Source organism: Paroedura picta, chromosome 1 (assembly GCF_049243985.1).
Source record: "Paroedura picta isolate Pp20150507F chromosome 1, Ppicta_v3.0, whole genome shotgun sequence".
NCBI lineage: Eukaryota > Metazoa > Chordata > Lepidosauria > Squamata > Gekkonidae > Paroedura > Paroedura picta.
In genome coordinates, this window is record NC_135369.1 from 202,142,969 (window position 1) to 202,168,206 (window position 25,238).

General features: G+C 46.0%; 1 protein-coding gene across 4 annotated transcripts in view; it reads right to left on the minus strand.

Annotated features, from left to right (window-relative positions):
• Positions 1–25,238, minus strand: part of ITSN2 (intersectin 2) — a 115,667-nt gene that overhangs the window by 31,000 nt on the left and 59,429 nt on the right. For 3 of the 4 annotated variants that reach the window (XM_077316940.1, XM_077316949.1, XM_077316966.1), the window contains exons 17-29: positions 24,778–24,858; positions 19,489–19,625; positions 17,436–17,851; positions 16,077–16,198; positions 15,190–15,368; positions 14,242–14,383; positions 13,015–13,220; positions 10,366–10,430; positions 9,901–10,067; positions 7,670–7,715; positions 7,465–7,586; positions 5,311–5,407; positions 4,542–4,733 (exon numbers count right to left, since the gene is read on the minus strand). In XM_077316940.1, coding sequence (XP_077173055.1) covers positions 4,542–4,733; positions 5,311–5,407; positions 7,465–7,586; positions 7,670–7,715; positions 9,901–10,067; positions 10,366–10,430; positions 13,015–13,220; positions 14,242–14,383; positions 15,190–15,368; positions 16,077–16,198; positions 17,436–17,851; positions 19,489–19,625; positions 24,778–24,858 — 1,972 coding nt within the window. The remainder of the gene's footprint in view (positions 1–4,541; positions 4,734–5,310; positions 5,408–7,464; positions 7,587–7,669; positions 7,716–9,900; positions 10,068–10,365; positions 10,431–13,014; positions 13,221–14,241; positions 14,384–15,189; positions 15,369–16,076; positions 16,199–17,435; positions 17,852–19,488; positions 19,626–24,777; positions 24,859–25,238) is intronic. The other variant, XM_077316957.1, reaches the window with a different exon arrangement.

Consider the following 25,238-nt stretch of genomic DNA (forward strand, 5'->3'; position numbering starts at 1 on the left):
CTCCACTATGGCAGAACACCTGCTGGCCGTCTAAGTTGCCCACCGCTCCAAGTGGCGGTGGGAGAAAATCTTTTTAGGAAGGTGTCATTCTTTGATGCTGGTCAATGACTGTAAATAAAATAATTTTTAGGAAGGTGTCCGTGGCTGGGACTCTCCGTTACTTCCAGGAAAAACCCAGAAGTGATGTATGGTAGTTTAAAGAAACTCTGTGTTTTCTGCAAGATTTCTGGTGATTCCTAGGTAAGTACTTCTAGTTTTCCTCTAGAAGTGATGTTGCAATCCAGCTGATGTTACCCCCAACCCCCCACCCCATGTGTCCGCCAGCAACTCGCTTGGCCCGGCAATAGTCTGAAGGGTAATTTCCACCAATTCCCACTTTCTTGTTGCAGACCTCCAAATGCCTCTCATGCTGTTTGTAGAGGTCCAGTTCACTCCAAAACAGCATTTTGGGAAGATCAAAGGGCTACAATGGTGGTAGGGGGAGGGGGGGAGGAAAAGAAGTTGCATTTCATTGAAAGAAGTGCTTTGCATGAGCAAAAAATTTAGTCTGGCCCCAAAATAAGGCCACCAACAGGGGAAGGAGGTGTATTTTCCCACTTGGTTTCTATTAGTTTGATTGAAAGGCTTTCTGGTGTTATAAAAGCCCTTCCCTTTGTTGCATTGCCTGTATTTACTCTTTCAAGCAACAGATTTTCGGCAGTGGCTCTAGGAGGGTGCCACGAGTCATGAAAAACAAAACGTGGCAGTCACAGATCGCTGTGGAGATCTTCCGTCATGGTCTCCTAGTTCAACATTTGTCTGAATGTTGCTTTTTCCACACTCTCCACAAAAGCTCTAGCTACAAGGAAGGGTGAGTCTTGGCCCAACACAACAGCCTTAAGAGACAATGGAGCCTGCCCCTAGTTCAAGACTTTGTCCTTTGAAACTACTCTGGTACCACCAACTTCTCCCAAGCCTAACAAGACTGCCAATTCAAGAGAGGGGATGTACATAGTTATTGAATGGTCTCCAAGTGGCAAGATCTTGAAGAGTGGTCAACCTCCAACTCAGAACAAAAAGAAACACACATGGTGCTTTGCTCAGGACAGTGGACAAGAGTCTCCCACACGGAAATGACTTCTGTGCCGAAAAGAAGAGAGATGTGTATGAAGCGGTCCTAAAGAGATGCCAAGTGTCTGCCAAGCAGCACGTAAGGAAGATGCTGTCAACCCGAAAACTGTGTCTTTCCTGTCCTACATCGAGCTCCTTGGATGGACCAACAAAAAAACAACAGGATTATAAAATTTCACCAAGTCAGCCGCACCCCCTTAAAGTATGAACTAGGAACTCTGCTGAACAGGAAGGCAGAAGAACTGAGAGCTGGGTTTTCATATACCCTGCTTTTCACTACCCCAAGGAGTCCTAAAGGAGCTTTCAAATCCCTTCCTCTCCCCACAACAGACACCCTGTGAGGTAAGTGGGGCTGAGGGAGCTCTGATAGAACAAACAAACCTCTCTCCCTCTCAACAGCAATCTGTCTGTGCCACACAAAACACAGCTTCGACCCCTTTCTTGGGAGAGAGGTTGGCCGCGCTTCGGCCTTCACCACCTCCTGGAATAAGTGGTACTAGAAGGCCTGGGAGATAATTTCATTTTCTCCCAAATGTACTTGTGTTTATCCACCTACAGTTCCTCTGGCAGAACTGCATTTTCATCCGTGGAAATTTCTGCCCATTCCCTTTTCCAACTCTCCTCTTCCCCCACCTGGCCCTCTGTGCTGTTTGAGAAAATGTGCTGACCACCTGGGGGGAAAACCAGGTGGCTCATTGCGCTGCCACAGTAGGGGGTAGGGAAAAGGTTGCGTCCTGTGAATTCCACAGAATGTTGGCTCTACGCCAGGGGTAGTCAAACTGCGGCCCTCCAGATGCCCATGGACTACAATCCCTGCTCTACAGCTTAGGGTGGCCAAACTGTTGCTCTCCAGATGTCCATGGACTACAACTGGAGAGTCACAGTTTGGCCACCCCTGTTCTAAGCCATTATGTACTCTGCTAATTATGGGAACATTACCCCAATTTTAAAAACAAAACTATCATTTTCGATACAGTTTTTGATTTTTGATACAGCTCTTGGTCTGAACTCGGGAATTACCATCTCGAGTAAGAAACCAAGTTGGCCATTTTGTAAAATTGTCTCCAGTGCCATTCCTTAATACATATAGGGTGTATTAAGAGAGTACAGTAACAATTACACAGTGAGAGGAAGGAGAAACATTTCCAACCCCCCCCCCCAAATTTTATGTACAAGAGCTATTTCTGATTAAGAGATCAGGCCCATCCTATGATATCTTTTAACAGACAACGTGGATCTTTTACAGCAGTCTCAAGAAAAAAAGAGAGAAAGGAAAACTATACAGCCACCTAGGCTGTGCATGGGCATCCATGTGCAGTCAAGGAATAAGGCAGGGATCTCTAGAGGCACTGGGGATGGGTCTACTCCTTGCTTTCTGATAACCTAAATTTTTAAGCCCTGTCTTGTAAACCCCTTCCCAACGGTCGTTCTTTTCGCTGAATAAAAAACAAAAGCTGGTGTGTTTCTTTATTTTAAAGGAGTTTGTGGGCTTCTGCCAGTTGCTTTTAACAACCTCTCAGAGGTAGTGTCGGAATCCAATGTGTTTGAAAAAAATATATATCCCCACCCTTCTCACGGAGCTCACTGCTGCATCTGAGTGAGAGGCAAGAACAATTTACCTCAGGAAATGAAATGAATCCCTCACTTTCGGGATCTTCATAGCTGTTACTTTAGGGTTACGAATAACAACCGCAAGAGGAAACCCCCAGACCTCCTGGGTCACATCCAGTTTAGAGGTTCACACTTTAGAGGTATAATGAATTTTGCCAAGGACTTCTACGTCTCCCTTCCCCCACAGATGCCCTTCAAGAGGAATGGGGTAGTCAAACTGCGTTCTGCTGGCAGGGGCTCATGGGAACTGTAGTCCATGGACATCTGGAAGGCTGCGGTTTGACTACCCCTGGTACACACACTGTGATTCAGAACAGGCTTCCAAAATGTAAGGAACACGCAGAGGATCACTGTCAGGGGAGGCTTTAAAAGGACAAGAACATAGGCTATGATTTCTCAGAACATAAATAATAAAGTCCAAGCAGCAGACAGGACTAGATATGCCTGGCAGAGCCTGGCAAGCAGCAAGAGGATTGGGGGCGAGGACACAGGACGAGCATGGGACTGTGGTGACATCATGACATGACTTCTGGGTTTATCTCCAAAGAGAACACTGATAGCTCTAGGAACCGTAGGAAACAGTACGTTAAAAATCATACCTCACTTGGTACGTCTCTCCTGGGTAGCTCTAGGAGTTGCTGAAAACTCCATGGTTTGACCATAGCGTTTCAGGCAATTCCTAGAGCTACTCAGAAGAGATGTACCAGCAGAGAGGCCAGCAGCAGTTTGATTTCATTTTTTTTCTCACCGCTGCTCAGAGCAGTGGGCGCTGGACAATGGTGGCAATCCACACGACGTTTTGCCATAGGACAGAGGTGGTGAAACTTTGGCTCTGTCCATGGACTACTCATGGGAACTGTGGCCCATGGGCATCCGGAGAGCCACAGTTTGGCCACCCCTGCCATAGCAGGAGGCCTAAAATGGTAAATTAGGAGGGGTAGGACCCAGTGAAGGATCAAATACAAACCAAGTATAGAGGCACTGAGATACCAAGGTGGCAAACACAACATCAAAAATAGACTTCTGTAGAGTCTTCAATCTTCTATTATTTGTTTATTCATTATTATTGGTAAAGTAGACCCAACGCGTTTCACCCACTGGCTTTGTCAAGGGACATTACATTTATTATTATTTATAATTTATTATAATTTATTATAATTTATTATAATTTATTATAATTTATTATTATTGTTATTATTATTATTATTATTATTATTATTATTATTATTTGTCAAGGGACATTATAAGAGCCTCTTGTGGTGCAGAGTGGTAAGGCAGCAGACATGCAGTCTGAAAGCTCTGCCCATGAGGCTGGGAGTTCCATCCCAGCAGCCGGCTCAAGGTTGACTCCGCCTTCCATCCTTCTGAGGTCGGTAAAATGAGTACCCAGCTTGCTGGGGGGTAAACAGTAATGACTGGGGAAGGCACTGGCAAACCACCCCGTATTGAGTCTGCCATGAAAACGCTAGAGGGCGTCACCCCAAGGGTCAGACATGACTTGGTGCTTGCACGGGGGATACCGTTACCTTTTACCTTTTATTACATTTATTGTTTTCAGACAAACTTCAGATTAGTACATATATGTCTCTTAAACAGAGTCTAAGGTCATTATAACACCAGCTACTTGTAGCTTATGGTGAAACGCCAGTGGGCGAAACGCGCTGGGACTGCTTTGTACAATAACTAATAAAGAAATAATAGAAGATTGAAGCCTCTACAGGAGTCTGCTTTTGATATAGCAGGAGGCCTGGCAACCCCGGGCAGGACCAGGAAGAGTCTAACAAACTTAAGAGTTCGAACGGTTGTTAAATGTCACTTACATTGCTGGCTCGGATCAGTCTCTGTGGTCATCTTCACGTAATTGGAAGGAAAGAGGCCGGACATGCCGTTGATTTCCCCTTGCCACCAGTCAGCATCGTCTCTGTTCACGACGTTAATAAGCTGGCCCTTGGAGAAACTGAGCTCGTCTTCGTTGTTGGCCATGTAGTCATACATAGCTATCACTTGACACACTAGTAGGAGGAGGAGGAGAAGAAAAAACAGAAGAAATCCATGAGAACGGCTGAGTTATTTTAGAGCAACAAGTACACCAAGCAGCATTTTGGCATTCAAAGGCTTGCAAGGGAAAAAGCAGAACTTTATTCCTAGTGACAAACTAGCTGTTTCCACTCACCCCCATGTTATGATTGAATGGTCTCATTCAACTGATGAAGGGAGCTGCAATTGAGAGCAATGGAAGGATTGCCTGCCTGCTGTTTTATAGGCATTTATAATGCAGCAAGGCAACAGGGGAAGCTCACAGCTCAATGGGAGAACACCCGTTTCGCATGCCGAAGGTCCTGGGTTCAATCCCCGGCATCGAAATCTCAAGAACAAATTGAGCTCTGGCTCATTTTAATTAACAAATGTAAGAAAACACCGTTTTTAAAAGGAGACCAATGATGCTGCTCAGGCTGTCAATATACTTACCAACGTACTTTCAAAGGGCAAAAAGCACATGCTTTAAAAAAAAATCTATTTAAGAGTGTAAAATCATGTACAATTTTGTATGAAGTTTCAGCAAAGTGCAAATAAGATGCGGACACCCACTTGAGATAGCAGCCGGGGTGGTCTTTTCGCTACTTGGACCTAAGAGTTTCACATGGGTAGCTGGAAACCATCCTTTCTGCCGCTTTTTTCCTCTTGCCTGCAGAAAGAATTTGCAGCTCTCATGAACAGCCTCACAAGGAGCGATCCCAGAGAAAGTAAAAGCCCATCAAAAATAAATCTGCGCACCTAAAATGACTTGCAAAACAACAAAACAAAAAGCAACCCTGTCAAACACACAAAGAACACCCACAACTTCCCCCTTCAACAAAAAACACCTTAGATTCTCTAGTCTGAAACACACAAAAAGGAGCTTTAATATCTCTGGTCCAAGAGTCAAACTTTTGGAAATTCTAACTTTTAAGATTATCCTGAAGTCAGACACTGCTGAAAACCTTTAAACTATATAAATGGGAAAAGATTTTGTGCACAACACGCTAATATGCTTTCCATCTACTTTCAGCATATTTTAGAAATGGTTTGAAAGTGGATTTTGCTGTTTTGCACACTAATGTCCAGTTGCAAAGCACACTGAACATGGCTTGAAAGCACTTTATGAAGCAGGCATGAAAACATAGCTGACATGTTGTTTTTTGAAGCAGTTACAGTGTGACCGTCCACTTGTCCAGGGCACTCCTCCCAACCTGCAACTGAGGAAGTGAGCTCTGACTCACGAAAGTTTATGCCAGAATAGATTTTGTGGGTCTTTATAGTGCCACTGGAAATCCTGAAATATTGTTCCAGCCTGCAATTAGCTTTCAAGCGATCAACATGCAACATGACTATGCAGCCAGTGGGTACATGTTGTCAGGACACAAAAACATTTTTAAAGCATGATATAAAATTTATTTTCAAGGACACTTATCTCATTCTTCAGAAGTCAATTTTAAAATGTCAAAGTATTTATTGACGTACAAGTAGAATCCTTTGCCAAGTTGCTCTCCCACCCTAAACTTGTCCTCTACAACAGTGGTCCCCAACCTTTTTATCACCGGGGACCGGTCAACGCTTGACAATTTTACTGAGGCCCGGGGGGGGGGGGGAGAGTCTTTTGCTGAGGGATGTTGCTGCCACCTGAGCCCCTGCTCCACTTGCTTTTCCACCGGTGCCCCTGACTTCCCGCCGCCCGCTGGGGGGCACTGCCAGCAGAAGCTGTGCAGTACCACGCCGAGGGGGAGCCCCAGCCATGGCGGCCGCCAGAGACCACCAAAGGTGAGCCGGCAGCAGAGTGGCAGGGCAGCCCCCGAGGCAACAGCCGGGGGGGGGAGGATGAGGAGGAGCTGCGGCCCAGTACTGACTGACCAACGGACCGGTACCGGTCCCCGGACCGGGGGTTGGGGATCACTGCTCTACAAGATGGGCCACAAGATTTAGAGATATATAATAATACAGTAATTATTGGAGCAACTGTAGACTAACCAAGTGCAGTGGATTCCTCCTAAGCAAAAAAACATGTTTTGCTAAAAGCGCCATGCACTGTAGGAAAGAGTCACATGTCTGCTCAGACAGGAGTTGAAAAAGGGGGACAGAAAGAGCATCTCTCTGGCATACAGAAGATCCCAGGTTCAATCCCCAGCATCTCCAGCTAAAAGGACCAGGTAGTAGGTTATATCAAATGCCTCTTCCTGAAACCGTGGAGAGCTGCTACCAGTATGGGTAGACAGTGTTAGAATTAACTTTCTGTGTGATTTCTCCTGATTTGTGACTCACTTTCCACAGAGTTAGTGAGATAGGAACATTGACCTCTCACCTTTCTCATTCCCCTGACCTGTCCACAGAGGGCAATTTTGGGTCTCCTGGTCATCTCTCCGCCTTTCCCCCCATCCTCCCTGCTTGCAAATGGAAGGCACAGAGATGCATTCTGCCTCCCTTGACATCCAGCTATTTAGATTAGAATAGAAATCTTCTGTTTACCTTTTTATGTGTAGTATATTAAGTCTACTAATAAACAGTTCTTTGTTGTTTTCTGACCGCATGCACTCAGCAGCATGCTGTGCTTTCCTGCCAAACCAGGCATTCTGCTAACTTTCGGGATATTAAGGCTTTACCACAAAGTATCCTGTTAATATCCCTCAGACATACTGACCTGGATGGACCAAGGCTCTGATTCAGCCCCACAAGTATAGTTCACTATGCGGCAACGTCCCCTCCTCTTACCTGCAGTTCTCCCTGCCACCATCCTGTGGAATTCTTCTTCAAAATGAGGATCAGCTGGCCGGGAGCCAAGCTGAGCTGCTCCGCTCCTGAGGCGCTATAAGCGGTGGTCACCTGAGCGATTTCTGAAAGGAGAGGCACGTTCAGCGATCCGTCCCCAACCAACCACTACACCAAACCAAGCACCCGCAAAACAGACGGCACGCACCGGGTTTTTTATTTAGCGTTCCTGTTTTGCTCGCCATGGCAGAACCCTGCAACAAAGAAGAGAGAGATACTGAATTAAATGCACATCTGCCACTCAACTGGACTCAACTGAACTGCAGTCGTAGGGGGTGGATATGCTGCTACCGTTACACTCCAGCAGGGGTCCCCAATGCGGCTTCCGTGGGCACTGTGGCCCCTACCAAATGTTGTGAGAAAGTGGGCAGGGCTAGGATGAGCCTGTGTCCAGCAAGGTTTCTAATTGGCTATGCAGATTAATAGGCATCCTGTTAAACAGGGCTTCTGCCTGAAAAGTTACTACCGTATTTGCCGGAGTATAAGATGACTGGGCATATAAGACGACCCCCCAACATTTCCAATATAGAGTTTGTTACATTACATTACAGTACTATGGGCCACTATGGGCAGCTATGTCTATCCCAACTGAAGTGCACCCGGCGTATAGGACGACCCCCCCCCCCAGTTGGAGTCATGCTTTTCAGGGGGGGAAAGTAGTCTTATACGCCAGCAAATACTGTAAATATAACTAGGAGGGGTAGGTTCCAGTGAAAAACACAATTGTGAAACAGTACAGATGCACTGGGACAGAAATGGCAATAATAAATAAATAAAAGTCTGGAACACCATTAGCTAAGAGCTGCGATTAATAAGACCTTACATACTGTCCAAGAGACAAGGTTTTTGGCATATAAGAAGTGTGTTTGAAACACTCATATTTGTCCCATGATAAATCCAACAGGTGAAACACGTTGGAACTTATATGAAGGATTAAAAAAAACAACTGAATATTGAAGAGAGACGACTTTTCATTGATTTATTTATTATTGCCATTTTTTGTCCCAGTGCATCTGTACTGTTTCATGAAAAGTTACTATGACAGATTTGGGGTGGGGGTGGGTCGGCATATTGATCTGAATCAGCAGAACAAAGTTTGAGTCTAGTGGTACTTTTAAGACCAACGGAGTTTAATTCTGGGCATAAGCTGTTGCGCACCTCCACATTGCTTCAGATACACTGAAACGGACCTCTTCGATCTCACTCTACCTATAGGCTTGAGGAAGTCTGTTTTGATGTATCTGAAGATGCTTTAGGATGCTTAGGGCTGATCCTACGTAGAGCAGGGAGTTGGACTAGATGGCCTGTATGGCCCCTTCCAACTCTATGATTCTAAGAAATTGGAGGCACCCAAGAGCTTATACCCAGAATTAAACTTTTGTTGGTCTGGATGCAGGGGGCCCTGAATGCATACTTTGTTCTACTGCTTCAGACCAACCTGGTTCCCTACCTGAATCTATCTTCATGGGAGGCATCACGTTAAGCCGCATGGAATGGAACTCCGTCCACCTTACGAAGAAACGTCCGCAGCTATAGACTGAGATTTCCTTTCTTTCAAAATTCAAACATATATGTCGGGCTTTCTCCAGCAAGGTCTCGTGAAAACCTGGGGTTTCTTGACGGCCCTGGAGGGGTTTCCTCAATGGGTGGGCAGCCATTTTTGTCAGTGCCTTCACCTCCCTGTATCAGGATTCCAAAGGTGCCTGTGGGCTCAAGGTGGCAGGGGAACCCTGTGCTACAGCAGTGGTTCGCAACTGGATTGGATAGACAACACTGGCAAATCCAGATGCAAAGAACTGCTCTGGTGCAACACTTCTGCGCTATTTCGATGACACCTGGATGCAACTCTGGTTTAAGGACAGTCTGCTTGAAGGTTTACTTTCTGGCGTGAACATGCTTTTCATGTCTGCAATGGCTTTTCTGAAATTCTCCTGGGACGGTTTTAGCCCCAGCCTTCTTTGCTGACCTAACCAGCTAGCAGTGCCAAATTCTGCTGGGAAATGGTTGCAGCCGTTTGTTCACATAGCGAGCCTTTCAGATGCTTCCATATCTGAGCACACTGGCCAGCTGCTCTCCCAGGGAACAGGGCTAGGGGTGTGCGCTTCGGCTCGGTTTGGCCGCCTCGGCAATCACCGAAGCCCGAGGCGGCCAGCACCACAGTGCAGAGAGGAGGGGCGGCGGCCGCTTTGGGCTTCAGTGATCGCAGAGGCGGCTGAACTGAGCCGAAGCGCACAACCCTAAATTCAGGACTACTAGATTCAAAAGGGTGGGGAGTTCCTTTGTAATGCCTGGCACACTGCATAGGGGAACCTCTGGACTAGAACCTTTTTTCATCCCCCCCCCCCTCTCGCAATACCCCATGCTGGCAGAAAGCCTTACATCTTGATCCTTTGGTTTGACATAGTTTGAAGGAAAGATGCCGCTTCTTTCGCCAATGCTTCCAGTCCACCATTCTCCATCTTTCTGAGTAACTAATATTTCTTCGCCTTCCAGGAAAGTTAAATCGCCAGGCTCGGAACTTGTGTAAGGATACAGCGCGATGTACTCTGGAAAACCCAAGAGAACTTCAGCTATGAAAGATTACGGACTGTAACACATTGACCGTTTATGCACTGAAGGTTTCATGCCAGGCTGCAGGCTGGAGTTTTAATCATGGCAGGTTGCCCCACCTCTTCCTGCACCCACATGGGGGAGCATTTGGCCTGGTGCACCTCATCCACCCCTGATCTGTGCTCCTGACAGGGGGCTGGGGCAGTGAAGTCCCCAGTGCATAAACGGTCATTGACTCACACAGTTCTTTCGCTTTTCAACCCTCAACGGTGATTGTCCCAATGCAAGTCTTACCTTCTCCCAGGGCGTAAGATGGTGCCGCAGTTTTCTTATTGACAGCGGCGTAAACAGCTTCTGATCTACAAAGCAAAGAAAAAATGCATTCTTTTGACCACTGCCATGAAAAGGGTCTCTTTAGTTAGCAAAACATAAAAGCCGGAAACCAAAAGGGATTTCACCTGGGGATGCACGGACTCCATTGTAATAACTCATCGATTATGAGTTACCAGCTATAAGAAGCTGTTAACTAGACCTCTAACCACACCTCTATGCCTGCCCCTCCAGTCTTTTCAAATATGTATGTACACAAACACTCAAAAAAAAATCTTACTCTATTGGATTTAGCCTGAACCAACTTGGTTAGTGTTAAAGTGTGATTTTACTCTGAATGTTTTGTTAGCTGCCTTGGTGGCCTTAGTGAGGGCAGAAAGGCAGGATATAAGGGGCTTTCCGCACCGGGATCCTTGTAGCAAATTGTTTGCTGAACGAAAAATCGCCATTTTAAATAGTGCAATTCGTCATTATGCATACCTGCCTTTGTAGTGGAATCCAGTTGCGTTTCTATCGTTTCCCACAAGCTTCCGGTCTCAGCAAAAATTGCTAGACAGGAAGCGCTATTGCCAAGCTCGTCCCGCCCCTGGCCGTCAAGCAGCCAATGGGCAGCCGTTAGCATGCTCCCAAACAGCCCCTTTCCCTTTAAGAAAGGTTTTTTTTTTTTAAACACACCCATTGCAACGAATATGTGTTGATTCGTTGCAGCGAGAGACCCATCAGCTGGCAGGTGTGTTTGAGCTGTCGTTTCATCGTTGCCACGCTCCCCCCAAGTGAAAAAAAAAATCCCCCCCCCTCACGGGCCCGATTTTCGGCCGAAAACAGTGTAAAAAATAAAGGGAAAATACATCAGCAAACGGGCTTCTCTGTTGTTTGTGCTTAATGACTAAACAGCTCTGGGGAGGGACTGAAGCCGGGGAAGCCTCTAAACAGGCTTGCTGGTGGGTTGAACTTCGCTCGCTTGGAGAAAAAAAAAATGGCGATCGCTTCGCCGGAAGATCAGAGGAGAGAGCCAGGGGGAGGGACTTTGTAGAAACCACAACAATGGTAACGCACAGAACTTTCCCGCTAGTGTTGCAGATTGGTTGCAGGAGTGTAGCGCTTTCCGGAGGGTGAATCCACTTTTGGGGATTTCCCTGAAAGCGCTACAAGGAAGCGCTTTTTGCGGATCGGTTTCAGGTGTGTGGCAGATTGTCAACGACGTTGTGCATAATGGCAAATCAGTAGCGTTTTCAATTGGCAACCATTGTGCGATTTTGAAGGCGTGCGAAAAGCCCCTAAATGTTGTAAAGTTAAAAAAAAACACGTATACCCTTGCACACCCTCCCTCCATCCCTAACTGTTGTTTGCATAGCGGGAGTTCAAAGAACAGTTTCTAAATTAAATGAGACAAGAGTCAAAAGGCAGAAGACAAAACAGCAGCCGTTCATCTTTCAGCTATCCTCATTTTTAATCCTCAAAACTGATATTTCTATTCAGAGGAGTTTCTAGGTTGGTTTGGCCACACCAGGTATAGCTTTGGGCCCAAAAGCCCTAGGGGAAAAAAGCTGGGGGCTGTGAGGAAAAGCACCCTAATTTCCCTCAATGGTTAACTCAGCCTTTCTCAACTTTTTTACCACTGAGAAATCCCAGAAACAATTTTCAGGCTTTAAGAAACCCCAGAGGTGATGCGATTGTACAGAATATGGTTGGGAAGCAAAACTATGTACATGTCCTCCTGGGGTCCCTGCAATTCCTACCCCCCTCTAGGTCCATCACTGGCCTTTGGGTGTGGGCAGACTGAGAAGACCATATATGATTCCAATCAGGAATCTCCCTTGATGGAACTTTCCAGAAGATTTTACCATCTACTAAGTCCTCCCCCCATCCCATGTGATTACCACAATCTTGAGTCCAGCCTTAACAAACGTAAGTATGGTATCTGCAGAAAGACTCAAATTATGACCGCCTGTGAGCCGGAGTAGGCCCTTCTGATAATTGTATTAACCCAGGCTTTCTCAACCAGGGTTCTGTGAAACCCTGGGGTTTCTTGATGACCCTGGAAGGGCTTTACAAATGGGTAAGAGTTTATGTTTATATACATATATATTTAAATTTGTTAAACATTTATCAGGTGATATGACCATATATGATCACCTGATAAGTGTTTAACAATTTTTTTAAAAAATATATAAAAATAAACTCTCACCTAGCGCCAGAGGGCAAAAAATTATAATCAGGGCATAGGTCGTAGGGGAGCTATGCTCTATGCTCATGCCATCTTAGTATGCTTTGATACATTATGCTTCATCATGATGCACTGCAATGTATAGAATGCTTTTATGCTGTGTGGATCTTTATGCTGCAAAAAGCTATGCCACCTAATACCAGGTATCTAATGTAGTAGACAGAACAGTTAGTTTCTTTATTCTTCCTGTTGCTAAATTATAGAGACTGTATACTGCACAGTGGTATCTTTTTTTAACCTTTAAATAAACCTTTGTGTGCATTTAACCTTGAGGACCCACAGGGCTGCTCAAGGTACAAGGAGCGGAGACCCCAGAAAACCCAGGCTTGGGTCTCTGAAAGGAGCATATATATGTCCTTTTCGCTTCGTTTCTGGATGCCACTTACTCTTCTTTTTGGTATTCATTCCCTGGCAAGATCTTCACATAGGATTTGGGGAACCACCCTCTTCCTCCACCTACTTCTCCAAACCACCAGTTTTCCTGCTGCTCCAGTACAGTAATGGTGTCATTTTTGGAGAAATTCAAGTGATTCTCTTTTTTTGCAGTCCAGGAGCAGAGCGCCTGGGCTCTTAAGTTCTCCACAACTTGTCCCTGTCAAAAATAATGCATCAGTGTCAATAATGGGAACAACTTCTTGAAACGTACTTCCTAAAGCAGCAACTAAGGAATTTCTGCAAGGCAAATACCTGCAGTTGTTAATCGGACTCCAACAGGCATATACATACCACTGAATATAGCTTATTGTTACAAATGACCTATAGAAGACTATGTATTGAGGTCTATTTACATTCACCACTAAGGGTAACTCAGTTTTTCTAACTTCACATGTTGAATTCTTTGTTATCCGGCTCCATTCAAATAATTAAGGCAAATTGTGCCACCAGTCAATAAAACTTTAGGAAAAGTTAATTTTTAAAATTTATTTTCATTTATAATCCACCTTTCTCAGTAGAAATCAAGGCAGTGTCCAGATATATCTTTAAAAAAAAGTAACTTAAAAATATGGCTAGATAGACATATAGATTACAGAGCCAGTTTGGTGTAGTGGTTAGGAGTGCAGACTTCTAATCTGGCATGCCAAGTTGGATTCTGCGCTCCCCCACAGGCAGCCAGCTGGGTGGCCTTGGGCTCGCCACGGCACTGATAAAACTGTTCTGACCAAGCAGTGATATCAGGGCTCTCTCAGCCTCACCCACCCCACAGGGTGTCTGTTGTGGGGAGGGGAAAGGGAAGGCGACTGTAAGCTGCTTTGAGCCTCCTTCGGGTAGAGAAAAGCGGCATATAAGAACCAACTCTTCTTATTTCCTGTTACACTGATTGATGGCCAATGATTCAAGCCAGGATTCATGTAATATTTTCCTTGTATTGTAAGTGAGGGTACATTTATATACTTCATTTATATTCCACATTTCTGCCCAAGGAGAATCCAAAACAACTTACATCGTTTTCCTCTCCTTCTTTTTATCTTGACAACAATCCTATGATGTAGAATGGGCCCAGTCACCCAAGCAGAGTGGGGATTTGAACATGGGTCTCCCGTTTTCTATCTAATTCAATACTGTTATACAATGACAGAGGAACATAAAACTGCACCCTTGTTAATAGAACATACCTGACCCCGGATGGGAGAAATAGATCCTGGGGACACCGTGCGAGTAAATGCAGATTTCTTCTGCCACGTGTTAACATTCAGGCTTGAGAAAGACACATTTTGGTGATCTGATTCATCTGCAGGTTTACTGGGCGAAAGTGACCTGCAAGTTCAACAAAACACAAAGCAAGCATTTTAAAAGTAACACAACAGCTGGACTTTGTAGTGGTCATATGCCACAGGGTCCCAAAAAGGCACACGTGCAATGCTTAGGATTGTGTCCACAATTCCAAAGACTCTGTCAGGACCCTGGGTGCCTGTTTTCATGACCTTGCCACGTAACACTTTCTTGGCCTGTTTTATGATTTCTGACTTGTTCAATGCTTTTCTGCTATGGCTAAGTGATATTCCCTCTGCCCTGTTTTTAACCTGCATCTTAATTGTGCAGTGATTTTTCATAGTTCCTTTGCTGGCCGGCGTTTTATCATTTTGACCTTGCTGGACTGATTTCACTGGACTGATCTATGCGGTTACGAATGTCTGTAGTGTTTGTGAGTTAACATGCATTTGGGCTAGTAAACTTGGCCTGGGACAATAAGAGCCTGATGATCATGCCAGGATTCAAAAGGGGGGGGGGGTGAAGGGGCTGCAAACGTAGCATAAAAGCATGCTTGTAGTTTTGTTTGTCAGTTCTAGCAAGGGAGACCCTTTTTTTCTGTTCACTATCTTCTTCAATAAAGATATTTCTCGTTTACAATGGATCTGCTTATTGGAAACTGAATGGAGGCTTGACAGACCAAGTGTCAATCTAGTCCAGCATCTGGTTTTATGCAGCAGTTGGCTTGGAAGACTAACTGAAAGGACGTTACCTAACAGCCTTTGACACTTCCTGGATGTGAATAAAATTGAGACTTCTGTAAAATTCTGCCTGGCTTTATATGTGGTGGGCTGAGGTGATGTTCTACTTACTCTGCAGGAACTGAGGCAGCTGGCAGGGACACTGTAGGGGGAAGTAAGGCTTTCTTCGGAGATGGAAATGCTTTTTCGTTTTCAGGCATTTTTTCTACATAATTGCAAGGAAACCACCCAAGGTGACCTTGGAAGCTCCCATAGAGCCAGCCAGGCTCTCCCTCAGTCTTCTCGTCAACCTGAGGAAACATTTGTAATACACATACGCAAACACACACAGTTAACAAAGGTCCCTAGGGATGTCACCAGACTATTGCAAGAGGGATCTCCAGTGTGGTAACTACTGTGGATGCCATACTGCCTCCTGACATCTTTCCTGGAACCAAAGTATTTATAGAAAGTAGGTGGGGGGATGGCTGTGGAGATTTCAAAAATGTTGCTTGGCAACAGCACAAGGACCTTCACTGTGTGGTTGAAGGTAAGCTTCAGCAGCCATTTTCTGACCGGCAACATCTCCAGAACCCATTTTGTGGCATATCACACTGTGCCAGAATTCCTGTGGAGTGTACAGGCTCAAAAAGACTAGGAGGTCCTGTATAACGTTATCAACTTCCCACCACTTTAATGACCAGATGTGCCATTTTAAATTGCCCTTGCTGTCACTCTATCTATTTTGCACTGATCTGAGCATGGGATCGGGGTTACTGTGGGTGGGCTGGTAGTTGTGAATTTCCTGAAGTCTGCAGGGGGTTGGACTAGATGACCCTGGAGATCCCTTCCAACTCTATGATTCTTTGAAGGGGGGTGGCAGGTGACAGTGGATGAGCGATGGGGTTGTGCGTGTCCTGCCTAGTGCAGGGGGTAGGACTAGATGACCCAGGAGGTCCCTTCCAACTCTATGATACGCCAGCACCCCAGGCAACTGTATTTAAATCATCTTTTTTTACCTGAATTACATCGCCAGCATTGAAACTCATCTCATCGTGATTCCTGGCTTCGAAGGAGTATAAAGCTCTGTAGTTCACAAAGGCAACGGATTTCCTAGCATCAGAGGCACTCGCAGTATGGCCTGTGAAGTCAAGGGGGGATTCATTAGAGGCTGTTCATCCAGGGAGTTTTCTCCAAAACACCAAGAGAGTTTCTAGCTCAAACTGTGGCAGAAAAAGTGAATTCACTAGAACAGTGGTCCCCAACCCGCGGGCCGTGGCCCGGTGCTGGGCCGCAAAGGCCTCGGCACCGGGCCGCGGCTCCTTCTTCCCTCCCACCCCAAGCGAGAAGCTCACCAGGCCGCGATCAAATCGGCCGGCAAAGCGGCCGATTAGCTTGTGGCCCGGCAAGATACTTGTTTCGGGAGGGGAGGGAAGATTGCCAAAGAGGCAGAGGAGCGACGTAAACAGCTGGAGGAAGAGGGGAGGCCATTCGCGGTCAGGGCCCAGTGTACCTGAGGGACCGCCTCCCTGCCTATGCCCCTAAAAGAGCTCTGCGCTCCACCGCCACCAACCGGCTAATGGTCCCTGGCCCTAAAGAAGTCCACCTGGTCTCAACCAGGGCCAGAACATTCTCTGTCCTGGCCCCCACCTGGTGGAACGAGCTCCCGGAGGAGATCAGGGCCCTGACGGAGCTCCTCCACCAGGCATTTGGTTGAGACCAGGCACAACCAACAGCGAATGAAGGGCCCCCCCTCCCCCCCCCCGCTCCTCCCCCTCCCCCCTCTCCCCCCTTCCTCCCAGAACTCCACCAGAGCGCTCTGGACCTGTTGTGGTATTGCACCGTTCCATCGTTATATTATTTTATTATATTGTTATACTGTTACATTATTCTGTTATATGGTTACAACCACTGTTATTAATTACTGTATGTTTTAACGAAGACTGTTTCATGTATCGTTGACTAGTTTTAATGTAAACCGCCCTGAGCCTTCGGGGAGGGCGGTATATAAATCTAAATAAATAAATAAATAAATAAGAGAAGCTTGTCGAGCCACAAGCTAATCGGCCGTTTTAGCGGCCGATTTGCTGGCGGCCCAGAGGGGCCGGGAGGGGGAGCTGCGGCCGCCGGCATGGTGGCGGCGCAAACGTGCATGCGCGGAGTGCCGCGCACACGCGTTTGCGCCCCTGCGTTTGCGCTGGGGCTGCCACGTGTGCGCGGGCCACCCTCTCCCCCCACTCCGGAGCGGCGGTCCACAGCGCGCAAACGCTTGCGGACCACTGCACTAGAAGCACCAGAAGATACCCCGTAGGCAGCCACCAAACTGCAAAGCGTCAAGCGACCCGGGTCAATCTTCTCTTCTCAAGGCACACAAATACCTTCATTTTTCCACGCTGTCTTGTTTCCGCCCTCCACCTGTTTCAGGAGGCCCGCCAACCTCTCGTTTAAGCGCAGCTGAGAAACGGGTTTCTCGGACTCTTGCAGGTTAGCTGCTTCTTTTCGTCGCTTCTCTTCCTCCAGCTGTTTATGTCGCTCCTCTGCCTCTTTGGCAATCTGTTCCTGCTGCCTCCTTTCGTCTTCCTGCTGCTTCTGCCTTAGCATCTCTGCTTGCTTTATCTTCTTTTCCTCCATCAGTTTTTGCTGCTGCGCCTCCTCCTGCACGAGGGCCTCCTCGGCTTTCTGCTTCTCGTGGATTTTCTCCTGCATTCGCTCTTCCTGTAGCCGCTTTCTTCTCTCTTCTTCCTCCCTCCGGATATTCTCCTGCCACAAATTCTCCTTTTCCTGTTTTGCTTTTCTTAAATAAAAAGGGGGAACGCCATAAATGAAATAAACTTTATTGTATTTTCATAGAAAACCAAGCATCAGCACGGATTCTTAAAGCAGGTTCTATGGGCAGAGCCTTTCTGCAGAGTGGAAGGTCCAAATTAAGGATAGCAGTGGTAGAAATGCTGATATGCATATGCTAACTACTGAAATGCATGCTTCCAGGAGAGGAAGCATGGCTGCCTTGCGTACACGGCATGCAACTGGTCACCTCCAGGATGGGTGACTCCAGGATAGGTGACTCTACGTGGGCCTACCCTTGTCCCTGACCTGGAAATTGCAACTAGTCCAGAGTGTATGGGTCCTCACTAGAACACCATGGAGCACCCATATCCAGCCTGCACTCAGGCAGCTGCACTGGCTTCCAGTAGAATTCTGGATGGTTCAGGATTTTGGTACTAACCTTTAAGGCTATCCAGGGTCTGGGCTTGACTACACTCTCCAAACAGCGTTCTGTCCCACCAATGTGAACAGGATGGTGATCCCTGGCCTAAGAGATGTATGTTTGGCTGAACCAGGCCCTTTTCAGTCCTGGCCTCGACCTTCTGGAATGAGCTCCCAGAAGAACTACAGGGATGTCAGTTATCCACTGGGAGCGGGATATCTCCCACCCCAAGTTCTCGATGCCGGCCACAGCTCCTGTTGCTGGCTCTGTTCTCGGAGAAAACCCGGGCGTGACATCACACTGCTCTAGGAACTGCAGGAAACTCTGTGATTGCCAGCAGCTGGCTGGCTACCCATGTCGCTGGTTGTTAAGGCAATGATGCCACAGAAACAAAGCTGGTCTTGTGTGGAATGTGTTCTTGTTGGGGCACGGACCCGAAGGATCCTTATACGTGTGTATCTGTCTGAGCCCAAGTACTGAGCAATGCTAACCTTATTTGAAAATTTATCTACCACTAGTCTAATGGTGGTTTGCAATAGTGTCCACCCAAACCCTGCCATTGTGATATTAAATACAAAGCATCAGATACAACAGCGGCCCCCAACCTTTTTAAGGGTGGGGACCGGCCTGCGGGGGTGGGGGGGAGAGCGAGGCCTGGGCGCCGCGCATGCACGGCAGCTCCGAGTAAACTCGCATGCGTGGAGCTGCCGGGCATGCGTGTTTGTGCCCCACCGGTGGGCGCAAACGTGCAAGCATAGCAGCTCTGTGCAAACGTGCATGCGCGGGACTGCCACACACACCTGTTTATGCCCACCAGGGGTGCAAATGCACATGCGTGGCAACTCCGCGCATGTGCGTTTGCACCCGCCGGTGTGCCGGCGGCCACGCCTCCCTCTGCCCCGCCTGCAGCGCGGCTCTTGCCGATTCGCTCAAGGGCCAGTGAGCTTCTTGCTGTGGGGTAGGGGAGGGAGAGGGAGGCGCAGCCGCCGGTGGCCCGGTCCCAAGGTTTCCGCAGTCCAGTACCAGGCCACGGCCCGGGGGTTGACGACCCCCGAGATACAAGACAATGCAAAACATTTGGTAAACTGAAGTATCAGCTTCCGCTGGAGAGACCCCTGACCTCAAAACACTGGTCTATTTTAACTTGCCACTTGAGAGAGTATTGGGGGGTGAGGGGGGGGAGAGAAGAAAGAAAACAGAAAAGGTTTTGTCCATCGCATTACCGAGACGCCTCCTCCTCCAGTCTCTTTCTCTGTACCAGCTCGGCTCTTTTTCTCTCTAGCTCTCTCAGTTTATCTTGTTTGAGCTGGTGGAGCTGCTCTAGGGCTACCTCCTGGGTGCTGCAGGCCTCCCTTAAATCCTGATAAGGAAACCGAAGAGACAAATGAGCAAACACATAAAAAGGGGGGGGGGGAGGTTAACTTAAGGAAATTAAAGTGCTTTTCATGTGTTGCAAGTGTGAGACTTGATACAAACCAAACCCATCTCCTTCACAATAAAGTCAAGCGGCAAAATTCAAAATGGGCAGATTTATCAATTCTTCTTCTGAATTGATAAACTTAAGAAAGGTATTGGTTTCTTAACCTCGCTACGTAGGCTTACCTACATTCTCGACAATCGCTCAGAAAGGCCAAATGCCCACTGTATTTTATCTCTTAATTGATATAATCCATTTGAACCAGTAGATTGTAATGTAACTATGACTGGTATAACGCTATTCAGTTTGAAATAGTATAAGGTGAAGGTATCCCCTGTGCAAGCACTGAGAGCCAGTTTGGTGTAGTAGTTAGGAGTGTGGACTTCTTATCTGGCATGCCAGGTTCGATTCTGCGCTCCCCCACATGCAGCCAGCTGGGTGACCTTGGGCTCGCCACAGCACTGATAAAACTGTTCTGACCAGGCAGTGATATCAGGGCTCTCTCAGCCTCACCCACCCCACAGGGTGTCTGTTGTGGGGAGAGGAATGGGAAGGCGACTGTAAGCTGCTTTGAGCCTCCTTCGGGTAGGGAAAAGCGGCATATAAGAACCAACTCTTCTTCTTCTTCTTCATGTCTGACCCTTGGGGTGACGCCCTCCAGCGTTTTCATGGCAGACTCAATATGGGGTGGTTTGCCAGTGCCTTCCCCAGTCATTACCGTTTACCCCCCAGCAAGCTGGGTACTCATTTTACCGACCTCGGAATGATGGAAGGCTGAGTGAACATTGAACCAGCTGATGGGATCGAACTCCCAGCCTCATGGTCAGAGTTTCAGACAGCATGTTGGCTGCCTTTCCACCCTGCGCCACAAGAGGTCTTGTAAGAAATAGCATACATATGCTTTTTTATGGTCTCTGAACCAAATGCTCCATTTCACGGAATATGAAATTCCTAGAAGCTTCCATGCTTAGAGGTTAGGCAAGGGGAAAGAAGGCAATAACTCAGCTCACTGCTGCCAGCAACTGACTATTTGCCCATTATTCCCTCAATGTGGCATACTTATTCTACAATGAATGGTTCCCATGCAATTCAATCTCAGGTGAAGGCAAACATATCCTCATTGCTGTCTTTTCCTATGTATCTCTGGAACCTGGGCAATTTTGCATGTTAATTTGCCCTCTCACTCCATCTCTAAGTCTCAACTGATTACTTCCACTCATGACATTGTGTCCAAAGAAGTGTGCGTGCACACGAAAGCTCATACCACAAATAAAACTTTTGTCGGTCTTCAAGTTGCCACCAGACTCTAAATTTGTTCTGATGTTTACAGTTCAAGAAAAGCTTTCTGCTAGTGATGGGAAGTGAGCGAGACGCAGAAGAAGAGCTCTTTGTTTATTTTGAACCCCTCTTTTTATTAACTGAAGGAGTCTCACCTATCCTTCCTCTCCCCACAACTGACATCCTGTAAGGCAGGGGTAGTCAATCTGTGGTCCTCCAGATGTTCATGGACTACAATTCCCATGAGCCCCTACCAGCGTTCGCTGGCAGGGGCTCATGGGAATTGTAGTCCATGAACATCTGGAGGACCACAGGTTGACTACCCCTGCTGTAAGAGGTGGGGGGAGAAAGCTCTGAAACAACGGGGACTGGCCCTAGGCCACCCAGCTGGCTGCATGTGGAAAATGAGTGGGGAATCAAATCCGGTTCTCCAGATTGGAGGTCGTTGCTCTTAACCGCTACACCAAGCCGGCCCTCAATTAGTACAGCCACAATCAGCTCATTTTACTAGATCTATGAAGTACCGTAATCAGTATGTGAGAAAAAGCTAGGGGGTTAATTAAAGGAAAGGGTAGTGGCCCAGAATCTTGCTTATCACTGTGGCTTGCTATCCTGCTTTTTGAATGGAAAAGAACATAATAACAGGCACTATAATAGGTATATAAGGCTATAAACACTTATATTAACTCTCACCAAATACACTGTTCAGGATACCAAGTATTATATGCCAAGAAAACATAAAATATTAGTATACAGATGTAGACAAGAGCAGCCTTTCTCATCCTTTTGATCATGAAGGCACACCTGAATTTTTTTTTCAGCCTTTGAGGTGTACCAGAATTGATGTCAGCTGGCCACATCTTCTTGCCGTGCCCCCTCCCCCAGAAGTGACATCACCCAGAATTCACACACACCCCAAAAAAAAATCCTGGTGAACGCCGAACTCTTTTTAAAAAGACCTCTAAGAAAAAGCTCTCTAAGCCAAGCCATCCACAGCCTTTCCACCCCGAGTTAAAAGAAAAACCACTCCAAAAGGCGCCTCCAACCCTCCCCCCCCCCAACCTCAAAGAAAGACTCACCTAATGACACAGGTCAATTAAGTTTTAGGAGCTTTGGCCCACAAAGGCTTGAAGAGCAGGGGCCCCTCCCTTTCCCACCCCTTCCAGGCCAATCATTGGATACTTTGGAAGGGGGAGGGTCAACCTGCTCATATAAGGGCATTTTAAATATTTCTAAGTATTGTAAATATTTTTACATTTGAGGGGTTATTGTGGTTGTGGGGGTTCCCTATCCTGCCTCATTTCATACTCCTGCGTGACTAAGAGATGAAACTTGAGTAGGAGTCTGCCGTCCTACACAGTGCAGTTGATCAGGGGTAGTCAACCTGTGGTCCTCCAGATGTTCATGGACTACAATTCCCATGAGCCCCTGCCAGCATTTGCTGGCAGGGGCTCATGGGAATTGTAGTCCATGAACATCTGGAGGACCACAGGTTGACTACCCCTGCATTTGATCATCAATGGCCCTGAAGGAGTTCTATGAGGCAGGGTAGACAGCCTGCAACCGGTGACACTTACGGAATTAGAGGGAAAAAATCTTCCCTCCTTCCTATCACAAGAAGACTGTGGCCAAACATGGATGGAATCCAAGGAGAGATCTTTACTATTTCCATTTGTAATTTGTAATGATTATAGCCAAACCATAGAAATGTCCTTATGGAGCCAGATTTCAAGATACCAAGCCAGATTGCGTTCCATGGGACAGGCAACCTTTTATTTCAACTCCCTTTGCACGTTTAGACTCCTACGTTTGATTTACTCTGTCTAGATCTATATCTGAGTTGAAGGGAATCTGAGAATTCAAGAGAGCTACCATTAATGCAACTCTACCTGTGAAGAAAAGAGTTCTAACTGAACTCTTGTCTCAAAACTGCTTGTTGTTCCTGTCATGGCTATCCGACAGCCATGGGAAAACAACAAAAGAACAGGATATACTTTTACCATGCCCCTTCAAACAATTCAAATGGATTCCACACACTCGTTCATCAATATTCTAGATTTACATTTATATGTATCTAGACCAAACATTTCCCACTCTACACAGTCAAAAACCTTCTCCAAGTCTTAAAGCATAACCTTCTATATATTTGTTTTATATTAGTAATGCTATGTATAAAACACCCTAAGTTTGCAGGCATTTTCCTACCAGATTACAACATCTGCCTGATTATGCTAGCATGCTTGGGGATTATTATTTTTTTTAACCTAGGGCTAATTTTAACATCTTGATTCAAATAGTGACTGGCCCATGCATATCCAGAGAAACTGAAACAGAAGCTGAAAAAGAAATTTCATCCTCAGATTCTGTCACCATTTTACAATTCCCATACCCAACTAAGAAATCTGACACAATATTTTGTGACAGTTTAATCCTGAATAAGGTTTCTTATTTTTAAAGTTTTAATTAATATATATCATGCTGACTGAGCTGGAAGTATCTGAATACCTTCTTGGGGAAATAATGAAATGAAATGTTTCCATTGCCAAATGTCGTATTGAGAGGACAACAATCTCAAAATGGTAGGAAACCTTGGGATGACAAGTCTCCCAGAGCAACTGAAAGGAAGTCTTGCTTCATATTCCCCAATTCACTGTTTTCTACTGCAGCAACAAATGTAGCCTATGTGCAGGACAAAATTATATAGGTGCATTGGTACTGCTTAGTTCAGGGGTGGGCAAACTGTGGCCCTCCAGATATCCATGGACTACAATTTCCATGAGCCCTCCAGATATCCATGGACATCTGGAGAGCCACAGTTTGCCCACCCCTGGCTTAGTATAATATCTACATGAGGGTAACAAGGCACTGCGGCCAGGAGGCAATATACAAATTCTCAATGGAAAGGAAGCAATGTCCCATATCTAAATCATTTGGGGAAACAAAAATCTTCTAACAAACTGTAGATTTCCCTACATGTTTTAACCCTCTCCATAGCTTTTCTTCTGATGATGCCTAGCAGAAGTGACTGGACTACTGAAATTCAGGACTTTTTAAAGAAGACAAATCTTGCCCAACCAGCCTGGATTCCATTACAAGTCAATACAACAAACGGAGGAACACACAGTGTAGAAATGAAATAAGTATACTGTGAAGCAGAATTGCTAGTTTGACAGGTCTGTTTGACCTTTCTAATCTGCAACAGCTGCACTTCATTTTATATGCTAATGGAAAATTTCCCCTTTGTACAAGTTGCTAATTTGTGGACTGATTCATTAATAGATTTACAGAACTGAACTGAAGCAGGTATACACCGAAACGTTTTCAGTTCTTTTTTCTTCAAGCAAATTCTGCTAATAAACATTTTCATTGGAGAGATTGTACACAGTTGTTATCTGTTGTTCACTGTAATTAACAAATTCTGCTACACGGTGTGTTTATTTGTTTTTATACCATTACAGACATCTCTTTAAACCTTAGTATGGATGACAAATGTTAAACTGCATCACACGGTCCTTTTCAGTTGTACCTAAGAAGCTTGTGACTGACAGTAACTTACAATATTAGAGCCCATTTGCTAGTAAGCCTTACTTGATATAGATCCAAGAAGCAAGTCTTCATATGCAGAATGTCTTTATAAGCAAGCGGAATGCGAAAAGGGGGTAGTGGGGAGAAGCTTTATTCTCATTCTGCAGCACAGAATAGGTTGCTTAAGCAAGATTTTCAGTTAAATGCTCAGGACAGGCAACATTTAAAAAAAAGAAACGGAGGGAACTGTGAAATTATTCAAAGCAAAAAAAGGCAAAGATTAGAAAATAACCTTAAGTAAGAGGAAGAGGTTGTTCAGACAGCTTAGCAGACACAAAAGGCATTGAAGAACAGAATCATCCACAGTGTCACACTGTAAGATAAGGCAGATAATTAAAAAAAAGCCATTACACTTTGCACTCGACTGGTTAGAGGTAGGGAACTGCTAGAGTTGTAATGGGATCCCATCTAAACTAGGGGTGTGCAAAATAGAACAAAAAAACACATGGCATTTTCTGTAGGTATTTCTGAAAAATTTTACACCCAATTGTTATTGTTGTTAGGTGTGAAGTCGTGTCCGACCCATCGCGACCCCATGGCCTTCCTGTCCTCTACCATTCCCCGGAGTCCACTTAAGCTCGCACCGACTGCTTCAATGACTCCATCCAGCCACCTCATTCTCTGTCGTCCCCTTCTTCTTTTGCCCTCGATCACTCCCAGTATTAGGCTCTTCTCCAGGGAGTCCTTCCTTCT